This window comes from Pygoscelis adeliae, unplaced genomic scaffold (genome assembly GCF_000699105.1).
Source record: "Pygoscelis adeliae isolate BGI_AS28 unplaced genomic scaffold, ASM69910v1 Scaffold127, whole genome shotgun sequence".
NCBI lineage: Eukaryota > Metazoa > Chordata > Aves > Sphenisciformes > Spheniscidae > Pygoscelis > Pygoscelis adeliae.
The window spans coordinates 1,057,622-1,069,052 of NW_008825208.1; the positions used below are offsets into that span (position 1 = coordinate 1,057,622).

The 11,431-nt window shown below is 46.0% G+C and overlaps 3 protein-coding genes across 4 annotated transcripts in view; 2 read left to right on the forward strand and 1 right to left on the reverse strand.

Annotated features, from left to right (window-relative positions):
- Positions 1-1,292, forward strand: part of APTX (aprataxin) — a 10,760-nt gene extending 9,468 nt beyond the window's left edge. For both annotated transcript variants that reach the window (XM_009328938.1, XM_009328939.1), the window contains exons 7-8: positions 524-627; positions 924-1,292. In XM_009328938.1, the coding sequence (XP_009327213.1) occupies positions 524-627; positions 924-1,078 (259 nt within the window). In that variant the 3' untranslated portion in view covers positions 1,079-1,292. The remainder of the gene's footprint in view (positions 1-523; positions 628-923) is intronic.
- A 2,434-nt stretch (positions 1,293-3,726) lies between these two features.
- On the forward strand, positions 3,727-4,908 carry LOC103921078 (actin-like protein 7A). Its single transcript, XM_009328987.1, has one exon. The coding sequence runs from the start codon at positions 3,727-3,729 to the stop codon at positions 4,906-4,908; it is 1,182 nt and encodes a 393-aa protein (XP_009327262.1).
- Positions 4,909-7,337: 2,429 nt separating this feature from the next.
- The window catches only part of IKBKAP (inhibitor of kappa light polypeptide gene enhancer in B-cells, kinase complex-associated protein), a 36,076-nt gene continuing 31,982 nt past the window's right edge, over positions 7,338-11,431 (reverse strand). Inside the window, exons 33-36 of the mRNA XM_009328988.1 lie at positions 10,109-10,236; positions 9,557-9,711; positions 8,445-8,523; positions 7,338-7,485 (exon numbers count right to left, since the gene is read on the reverse strand). Coding sequence (XP_009327263.1) covers positions 7,418-7,485; positions 8,445-8,523; positions 9,557-9,711; positions 10,109-10,236 — 430 coding nt within the window. The 3' untranslated portion in view covers positions 7,338-7,417. The remainder of the gene's footprint in view (positions 7,486-8,444; positions 8,524-9,556; positions 9,712-10,108; positions 10,237-11,431) is intronic.

Sequence of the window (11,431 nt, forward strand, 5' to 3'; positions counted from 1 at the left end):
GATCGGGGATCAGAGAGTGACTCTTAAGCCTGTCAACTCCCCTGCCCTACTGAGCAGGGATTCAAGTCGTGTGTGTGTGTAAGTAAGTCCAGATGTTACAGTGTCCAAATGCCTGTGGGTATCGCAGTCGGTGTTCCTAAGTTGTTCTCTACTTCTTGGATGAAGCTTTGAGTCACTGACCAAGTCCCATTCAGGTACTTTACAAAGTTTAAACTTTGGTTTGTTAAAACCACTGTCTCTGCCCTTTTGGAAACTAGCAGGAATATAGACTGTAGTTAGGGGCCAGTGGAATACGCAGACTAGTGACCTTGACTGTTTAAGTGAAGCGCTTGGCATGAGACTGCGCTTCCAGAACAGACTAGGTTTCTTCTGTCACAGGACTGTGGGTCAAACGTGGTAAGACTGACCCATAAGGCTGGCAGTCCGACTCTGCTGAATCGTGTTTGCAACCGACGCTACTGCAAAAGAACTTCAAGCATTAACATTACTCTTCTCTCTTACCTACATAACATATTTGTTTCAGTCAGCTACATTTGCATTTAATCAGCCAGGATTTTGATTCTCCAGCCCTGAAAACCAAAAAGCACTGGAACTCTTTTACTACAGACTACTTCTTAAACTCTGAAGGTAATGATTAGAAAAGGTATTTTGTGACATGTAATCCTGTTTGTGGGTTCTGGCTTTGGGCTTTTTTATTCCAAACAAATGTGTAAGTGATAAATTCTGTTGTAATAAGTGAAAGGTTTTATGTAATTTCAGATATTTGGGAAGCACTAAGTAAAAGTCAACCAAATTTTGTGACTGGTTTAAATTAGAATGCAGTGATGACATGCTGTACATGCAAAGCAGCACGCAGAGATTCTGCAGTCACGTGTTTCACGATGCTACGCGGTCCCAATACCTCCCGTCTCATTTTGTTTCAGATGTGATAGAGATGGTAAGAAGCAACGGAAAGGTGATAGTGAAAGATCACGTCTCTGAACTTCTCAAATTGCCCCTCAGATGCCATCGTTGCAAACAACAGCTGTCTACTATCCCACAGTTAAAGGAACATCTCAGGAAACATTGGCCAAAATGACTTTGCAAAACGTCATCTTACAACCTGTCTTCAGATTTCAGGCTGCAACAAAGACCTCAGAATGTTAGTGGACACATACGTTTTTTGTGAACTGGAATGACAAATGTAATGTGGGAAAAAGTAGCCTGGAAACTACTACTAAACGCATACTAACTTTGTAACAGCATAGCCAAAAAAAAACCCAACATAAAATAAAGTGACTTCTGAAATTGAAGGCGTGTTTGCAGCTTTGTTGTGGTACTGCCCCACTAATCTATATGTGACCAAAGTCTGGAAGAAGCGTTGGGTTTGGACGAAAGGATTTATTTTAATTCAGAAGCTGACGCATTGAGCCCAGATCTGGGTTTCTACTGAGAAAGGAGAGAAACAATGATTTAGAGGTCTTTCTCTTGATGTCTTCTGCCTGTCACTGAAGTTTCTCTTAAGTGATAATGTTGCAGAGGCTGGCGTGGCTGACAGCAAAACTGTCCAAGGAATGTAAAAAAATTAACATTTTCAAGATTATCATTGTACTTTTGTGCCAACTGCCAGCTATTTTACAAATTACAGCTGCAGCCCAGGAGGTAAGTTTTACCATCGCCCTTTCATAAGCATTGGTACATTTCGCCTTTCTGTCTTGAGTACTTGATGCAATAAACTCCGAAACTCTTAAATAAAAAGCCTAAGAAACGCCAGATTTTCTCACATTTTTAAGCTAGAGAACGCACGTCCATCTTTAAACGCCCAGCATTCTGACGGCTTTATTTGCTACAACTACTTTTCTTTTGAAGAACAATGTAAGATAGGGTTTACACTGAGGATTAGCAGTTGCGTGTAACCCGAAGGCAAAACGAACCACAAGTCAGACAATATTAAAAACACTTTGTCAAGCTCTTCTCCTGTATCAAAAGCACTGATTGCCAGTGGAGCTTGCCAGATGTATTCCTGTCAGATGTTTCTGACGCCCCGGTGTCTTTTCAGGCTGGAAAAGTAATCGCTTTCGGCTACCTAAAAAATGACTTTATTGCCATTATCCAAGGAAGTAAAAAACAACTCGGGAATTAAAACGCTACAGCTAAACATAGAACTAAACACTACGGTTGTAGTGAGCGAGCAATGCTATGGAGAAGTTAAGCTGAAATTTTTCTGCATTTCCTTAGACCAACATGAACATAGACCAACCAAGTGCACCGGTCAGTGCTGAAGGGGGTCAGTCACCAGCTGACAACCAATACTTGCATTAGGATCAAGCCCTCCGCCTGAAAAAAATGGCCAGGTTATTTAAATGGGAAGGAGCATCAGCTGCAGCATCCCCACTTTGCTGTGCCGCAGCATGGCCTGAAGATTTCAGTGCTGCTGAACTTCCCCTTGGCTATGGAGCAGGGATCGCCTGTCACCAGGGTGCCAGGGTAGTCACTGCTCAGGCTCCAAGAGGGGCAGCCTATCTCATGTACAAGGATGTATTTAATCATTTATATATAAAAATACATGTATAACACACAATGACCAGCTTTACTGCTTCCCAGAATAATAACCTATCAAGGTTTGCAGTTGCTTGTCTGCATATGTTGAGGTGGGTAGAGAAATTGGCGTGGTTTTATGCTGCCCTGTTTCTCCATATCAGGATTTTGGTGAGCCTCTATCATTCGGTTGTCGTCAAGATGTGAACTCCCATATAGGCAGCAGAGCAGTAGTAAGGAAAATCTGTTTGTGGGTCCAGAACTGGTTAGTAGGGTTTGATTTCATCCTAAGCCCAGCTTTGACTTGTTAAGTAAGACGCCCTCTGGGTGAAACGGCTCTGGGTAAAAGAGCACACAGAGCTTTCGTTACGTCAGGAAAATGCTGCTGGTAGCTCTTGATAATGTATTCTGTGGGGAGAGGGTGTCCTCTTCTTCTGTGCCTCCATGCAGCAACGTGTTATTACACACACACTGATGGGGCAAATAGCGACCTGTTGCTGCTGGAAAAGAACAGGCGTTCCTGTAGTGGAATGGGGAGGACGGTAAGGGTGAGGGGTTGAATGTGGCCTAATTTCAAACACCAGTCACACCTTAGTTTTTGCTGACATTAGTAATATTATGCCCTAGTTTAGAAAGCAAAACTTAAAACCAAGAGAAACAATGACAAAAGCACAGCCAGTCTAGGGATTTGCTCTTGACACAGCCAAACTAGGGCTTTGCTTGGCCCCAGAGGTGAAGTAGTGCCAACGCTTAGCAACAGGAACTATTTTGGACCGAGAGCAGTTGCAAATGCTGGAGAACTGTGGTCTTCCTCACATGGCAGACGCAGGCCGGAAAGGAAAGCCATGCTGCTTCACAGTTAAATGCGCTGTTTATGCCCCACGGCCCGTCACATCTGCGAGGGTGTCATGGTTTTTAGTACCTCTCAGAGCAGGTCAAAGCGAAGCACAACGCTTGCAATCCAACTATACAGAAATGGTGCACAGCTGTCTCAAGTCACGATTGTCACACACTTGACTGCTGAGCACTGGTTTCTGAGGGGCAAGCCTCTGTATGATGTCATCAGTAGAACCACCACCACCAGGGCTCCAGCCACACGTCTGCTGCTTGCGCTGACCCCAGGTGGAGTGGTGGCAGGGCAATGCTGCTGAGAAGCATGTCCAGCACTTGCTGTATGAAGTCACAGCCGTACAGGAAAAGTCTGCAAGAATGGCAGCAGCGGACGCAAGGAATTTGAAGCCTATAAGGGACAGCCATGTATCTGCAACCAAGGGTAGCCTCAAAGCCATGAAGGAAACTAAAACAGTAGTCGTAGACATTGGCACATGCTACTTCAAGTGTGGCTTTGCAGGGGACCCATGGCCTTCCTACATTGTTTCCTCTACAGTTGGTAAGCCCACACAGGAGACTGGGAGCAATCAAAAAGAAACCTTTGTCGGAAGAGAGCTTCAGAATAGCCCTGTACCCTTAACACTCATCAACCCAGTACGACATGGCATAGTGGCGGACTGGAACTGTGTCCAAGATACTCTGGAGTGTATTTTCCAGACAGAGATGAAGATTCAGCCAGAGGACCATGCTGTTCTGGTGTCAGCGCCTCCCCTGTGTTCCATCACTGACAAGGAGAGATATGCTGAGATGATGTTTGAAGGATTTCACACGCCTGCCATCCACATTGCCTACCAGTCCCATTTATCCATGTACTCTTATGGAAAAACCTCAGCTCTCGTGGTGGAAAGTGGCCACGGTGCTTCGCACGTGGTTCCCATCTATGAAGGTTATGTTATACGTAGCATCACTGGGAGAGTAGACTATGCTGGCTCGGATATCACACGTTATCTCATGAAGTTACTAAATGAGTCTGGAAACGTGTTCACGGAACACCAGCTAAACATCGTACAAGATCTCAAAGAGAAGTGTTGTTACACTTCTCTGGACCTTACCCAGGACTTGAGTTTGCCTGTTCAGAAACAGCAAATGGATTATGAGCTGCCAGATGGACACCTCGTCACCGTAGGCAAGGAGAGATTCCTTTGTGCTGAAGCGCTGTTCAAACCAGCCCTACTTGGCTCACAGCAGCCAGGGATTGTGCAGCTGACACTCACCTGTCTCAAGAAGTGTGATGCTGACATCAACAAAAAAATGGTGAGGAATATCCTGTTGTGTGGGGGCAGCACTATGATGGAGGGCTTTACTGACCGCTTCCAGATGGAACTGGCCAGGATGTGCCCCACTGACAACCTCATCACAGCCGCGTCCCCTCAAAGAAAGTCTTCTGTCTGGATTGGTGGGTCTATTCTGGCCTCACTCCGCTCTTTCCAGGAGCTCTGGGTTTACAGAAGTGAATATGAAGAATGTGGTCCTTCCTGCATTTTTAAGAAGTGCTTCTGAAGATGACACTATGTGCCTTAGAAAGACCAGTGTTGACAAAGGGTACCTGAATCAATTCAAGAGCACCTCCCTTCCACCCCTTGCTGTGATTAAGAGATTTCTGTTGGAGCTGTATTATTTTTATGATATTGTGTGCCTGAAGTAGGGTTTTTTCTTTTGTATTTTGTATTTAATGAAGCTAGACAGCAGAGAGGTGACAAACTTCTGCTCTAACGAGAGAATCAGGCTTCCATACAGCCACGTTTGCTCAGAAATTGGGACATTTCTTAAGCTAACTCCGTATTTCTGCATTAATGGCTTACTTCAATTCCTGGTAACTGCATCTGTTTGTAAGAGCCTCCACAGAACTCAGAAGAGCAAATTCAACGTGTCTGTAAAGACAGCAGCTAAGGCAGAATATATTTCAAGATGACATGCATCACTAAGAAAGCAAAAGAGCATCCTAGTAGAAAGCAAGGGAAAGCAGATTCCTGGCTGCTGCTGAAAAGAAGCTAAGGTTCAGCAACTGCGGAAGTAGGAAGCAGGAGGCAAGACATCCCCCTGGAGGCTCACGGACACTAGGTACTGCTTCCAGCTCTACTGCTCCTTAGTCAAAGTTCACTCAGGAGGGAGTTGGGTAGGGGAGGACAATGGAGTTCAGTGATGAATGATTTAGAAGACTGGTCTTCCACCTGGATGGCAGATTTAAAGTGATTTTGCCTTGGTGGGAGAACAGGAAAACATGTCTTTGACCAGAGGGTCTTCAGCTTTGACCATCACCATGATGGAAAAGCAGAACCCATATACCTGCATTAAAGGAACTGCTGTGTTTAGGCACAAGCATGAATCCTCAGTAAGATGGCAGTAGTTTTACCTTTTCTTGGGTTCTTTAAAGAGGGACTCTCTTTCTAGACAATAGGTTAGGCTGCACAAGGTCTCAGCATTTCCTGGCGTCAGATTTAGAAATGTCAGGAATTAGCGGTGTCAGTGTTGCATTTCAGTTGCAGGTCCAAAGTCCTCCATACCCTGGAGAGGACCGCAGACTCCCTCATCACCCCTTTCTCCAGATCTGAAAGATGGCTTCTGTATTTTGTCTTGGACTATGTTCTGCTACCATTTCAAAGACCCAGATCCAGTAAAACACTCCTACCCTGTGCAGCCTTTCATGTGTTTTGCCATCTCAAGGCTTTACTCTTGGAGGATCTCCTTCCAGTGTAGTCACAGCACTTGACAACAGGCTTAAGCCATCCACGCACCACCCAGAACAGGCCACGTAACTCAGAACAGCTGTAAGAAAGACCACTCCAATGCTTCATGCAACCCTGACAAAGGATTGTTTTACCACTCCAATCCAACAACCCCAAGCCAGCACAGCACATACAGTGCAAACCCACATGGCCATCAGACATGCCCCAAACAATGATCTGCAGCACTAGACACGTGCTAATGCCGTGCAGTAAGAACACGGCCCACTGCAGTGTCATTAGGTACCTCCAACAGACAGGAAGTGCCATGTTTGTGCTGGCATTTTTCCACAGCACCTAACTAAAATGGCTTGCATACAACACGGCAGCTGCCAGGCCAAAATTAACTGAGGGAGAGGGGTCTGCTACTGCGGAAAGGGTTTTCAGCCTCACCTGCAGAGCTTGTCCCCCTCCTCCGCTCCCAGGACTGCTCCTGTTACTCCTCAAGTCAGACTGCAGAAGCATTCCGGGGTAAAACGTAATTCTCAGGTATGAGGTTAGATCAGTTTCCAGCTGAAACAGTTCTGCAATAGCGCATAGTATAACCAGGGTACAGCTGCTGATCTGTCAGTGCCACACAGCAACATTAACCGATCTTCTTTAAACTCAGATAATTAGGGTAGTATTACCCAGCAGTGTGTGACACTGACACCCCTCACGCCACCCTTCCCCGCCGCTTTTATTCGTGTTCCTCTACCCAAGATCTCCTTGGTGTGAATGGGCACACTTTAAGGATGTAACAGCTGTCGATACTGCAGGGTTCACTCTGACATAACGAAGCAATTCTGATGAAAATCTGGTATTACCAACATCCAGCTTCAACAGAGAAAACGCAACTCATTTGTTTAGCAACTACAATCTCCTATTGGTGCAGACTTACTGGTGAGATCTCTAAACCAGGCTGAACAGCTTAAAATGTGACCTGTCATCATGGCAGGTACCATCCACGGGAGCGAGTGATGGCAGAGAAAATAGCCCATCCAACACTGGTGGGGTTGCTTCATCCGGAAGGGAGGGAACAGTGGTGGGAGATGTTGGATTCCACCAGCAGCATTCAGAGCTGCACACCCTGTTACACCCCAGCCTCACAAACGACCTCTGCAGTGGGATGTCACAGGTCACATACAGGTCACAGTCACAGCTGCATCAGGTGGAGGGACCCTTCACTTGCACAGCCCTAAGAACAGTGTATCAGAAACGCCAGGACAACAATGGTTTCTGAAAAGGTGTAATGAAATCATATGAAAAGTTACAGTTTAGAGTCCACGGGATTCCTTGGCTTTTGGTTATTGGAGAAGATGCAGTTTCCACTGTAGATTTTTATTGAGTTTTGGTGGAATAAGTAATTCTGGATCTGAAAGGCAAACAGGACAAGAGTCAGAACAGAGGGTAACAGCCATATGGTTTCTTCAGGATCTGTCAACTACTTAGTTTACTTTTCTTTACATCAAAGGACACTGAGAAGTCTCTGACACATAGCATTTCCCTTTAGTGACTGATCACCAGCCTGCATGGTGCAAGAGTGCCCCCAGCAGAACTGCTTACAGAAATAAATCTCTGGGGCAAATCAAGTCCCCTCTCCATTAACTGTTATTGTTCAGAACCAGGAGGCAACAATCCATGGCAGAAAGCAGAACTCTGTTCATTCAGCAGTAACTGGGACATCATACACAACAGCCAGCTGGCTGTTCAGTGTGAATTAAGTGGCACACGGTTTTCTCTGGAGCCAGTCCTGGCAAGCGGCAATAGGCAAGCCGCATCTAGAGGTTTATTACAGGATTTCTCCAGGCAACTCCAGGGCTAGTAGGGGAAGAGACTGTAGGACTAGTGGGGAAAAGGGAAGACAGAGGGGAGATGGGACCAGCCATTGCTGGCTCTCTCAGCTCTAAGTTTGTATTAGCTGCAAGGACTTCAAGATAGCGAGGCACCACAACAGACTGTAGCCTGGCCTGGTCAAGAGCTTGGCCTGGCTGCCAAAGCCAGATAGAAAAATTCAGCAGGTAAGTTACAAGCAGAATTATCTAACACATTCTGTAAGAAATCAGACTTCCAATTCCCTCACAACAGACACTACACACAGAGGAAGCCAGGAGCACAATTCGGACAGTAGTTTTAGCACAGGACTTCAGAGCAAATAAAACCTTATTAAGAAGGCTGCTCACTTGCCACAAGGCAGGAGGGTACACCATGAAGAAATTCCTAAAACTGAATAAATGCTACAACTGTTGGCAGGTAGCAATGCTTGGAGAGCCCCAAAGCCCACTGACGTCACCAACACTTCACACCCACACCTAACTCAGAGCCTCAACTAACCTTGTACAACAGGAGTCATCATCCTCTTCTGTTGATAGGCAGCCATAATGCTGTTTGCAGTTGAGTTGGGTCCCAGGACCTGTATGAAGAAGCAATACCCATGTTCCAACCTGCACAAAGCAAGGCTAAGAACAGGGATACCTACAAAGAAAACTCAGCTGTTAGTCTCCAAAAGCAGAAGCAGCTGCCTGCAGGAGACCTCACAGTACAAAGTGACCAGGAGTATGTGATCAAAGCCCAGTAACATCTCAGAAAAGTTAACACAGAGGCAGAAAGAGAGAACTGCTTTTGGACAGCTTCTCAGGACACAGAACCCTTATCCCAGCACCTACTTCTTCACAGCACTGTAAGTGTCATGACTTGGCAGGACTACTTTCATTACAGTACCAGCAATATTTAAAATTCATTTGAGAGTCTCAGCTACCTGTCACATAGAACAGTTTTAATCTGTCCTTAGAGTCTTGCTAATCAGTAGTTAGGGAGAAGATACCGGGGAATATTTTGTGTTCACCATGAACGCTCAGAAACTACCTATTAGAAATAAAGACTTCTACTTCGGAAGGGAACTAAGTGCAGTCTTTGTGATTTCCTTATTCTGCATGAAGATGAAGCTTAGAAGCCTGACATAACCCTTCTTTTTGCAATATACTCCTTACAATATACTGGTTCAGACTAAATTGACCAGTCTGGTAACTCTTCACTTCACATCACTAGGTCGAACAACCACTACTCCAGTACATAAAAGCCATGCTAACACTTCAACCATCAGGCCTAAAAAAGAAAACAGTGTTCCTATGTTCTACAAATCGCTTAAGATAGAGCTCATGAAAAGAAGTCACCACTAGGACAAGGTAACACAAGCCTTATGAGACCTCATCATGTCCAACGTGGCATTCAGTGCAAGGCACGCAGCAGGCTATACCTGTTGTACACATCTAGAGTGTACTGACTTGGCAGGTACTGTACAGAGTATCTGTTTGACCTCTACAGAAAAAAAAGCAGATCTGGAAAGCCAGGGAAGGATTCTGGACTCTTTGCTGGAGAATGCAGAATACTGCTAAATACTTGGTATTGTATAGCAGGCGTGATGGGTATTGCAGATGAGCACAGACCGAGTTGACAGAGCTCTGCTGCAGGTCTGGAGTCCAGATTTCTGGAATCGAGGTCTCCATCAACTGCAAAACTTCTCCCAGGACTTCCTGCAGTGCCCCAGCTTGCTCATCATAACCAAACAGTACAAGCTGCTTCAGAAGGATGTGTACGTCTCCTGTAGGAAGGAACAGAAGCAGAAGCAATAGCAATTAACAAAGCTATGCTAAATAAACAGCTGTATTTCTCTGGTATCAGGGCACATGAAGAGGAGCAGCAAATCAGAACTGGTTCTGTCCCTACTCAGCCCCTACAGTGCCTGAGTACAAATGTGAGACAAATCTGTCACAGCACTGACAAGGCCTCACTTCTCTGCTCCCAGACTTCAAATGTGGATAACTATTACGTGTTCTTCCAGGCACAGAGGCAGATGAACGAAATCAAGGTCTGACACAGATGGTCTTATGGACCAGGCAGCTTCTCTCCTCAGCGTACCCATTAAGAAGAAGAGGGGGCACACTGCCTCAGCTGTCCTCACAAGCTGTAGAGTAGATTAAGATCGTCAAGTGTCCTACCCTTCACAGCCTCAACAGCACGAACATTTTCTCCCAGGACTTCCAGAAGAGCCATATCTTCAAAAGGACTCCCCTCCTTCAAGCTGTATCTCTTGCGCTCAGCCTTGCGCCGGTTCTTTGAGGATCTCCTGAAAAGAAGGATGCTTAATTACGGTGTGCATAACAGGATTAGCTGTTAACAAGGCAAGTCTGAAGGAACATCAACAGTGTGCATGAAACTTGTTACTCAAGTCATTACTCTCTCCAGTGAGAGGGGACTGCATGTAAGCTATGTATCTCTGTGTCAATGTTTTCAATGCTAATCAACCAATATCCTTTGTGGTCTAAAACACAAGTCAGTAGTTGGGCTGTTTCTGTACTACAAAAAGGACTGCTCTGTGTTCCAGCAAGGTTAAAGCATTGCTCTAAGCACAAAGTAGGGTAAATTGTTTGGCAGTAGTCACTGTCAGGCAAAGCTGACCTCCACTTAAAACAATTCAGTGCCAGGGTTTGTGCTTGCTTGTGCACATTTTCACTTCTGCTATCTCCACAAGCTGTGCACTAATACAGCTCAGCTCCTGCCCATTATCACAGGAAAGCAACTTCTAATCATAGAATCATAGAATAGAATCATAGAATAGTTTGGGTTGGAAGGGACCTCTAAAGGTCACCTAGTCCAACCCCCCTGCCGTGGGCAGGGACATCTTCAACTAGATCAGGTTGCTCAGAGCCCTGTCCAACCTGACCTTGAACGTTTCCAGGGATGGGGCATCCACCACCTCTCTGGGCAACCTGTGCCAGTGTTTCACCACCCTCAGTGTAAAAAATTTCTTCCTTATATCTAGTCTGAATCTACCCCCCTTTGGTTTAAAACCATTACCCCTTGTCCTGTCGCAACAGGCCCTGCTAAAAAGTTTGCCCCCACCTTTTTTATAAGCCCCCTTTAAGTACTGATACGCTGCAGTAAGGTCTCCCCGAAGCCTTCTCTTCTCCAGGCTGAAAAACTCCAACTCTCTCAGGCTTTCTTCATAGGAGAGGTGTTCCAACCCCCTGATCATTTTTGTGGCCCTCCTCTGGACCCGCTCCAACAGGTCCGTGTCTGTCTTATGCTGAGGGCTCCAGAGCTGGACGCAGTACTCCAGGTGGGGTCTCACCAGCACAGAGTAGAGGGGCAGAATCCCCTCCCTCGACCTGCTGGCCACGCTGCTTTTGATGCAGCCCAGGATACGATTGGCCTTCTGGGCTGCGAGCGCGCATTGCTGGCTCATGTCCAGCTTTTCACCCACCAGTACGCCCAAGTCCTTCTCATTAGGGCTGCTCTCAATCCCTTCATCCCCCAGCCTG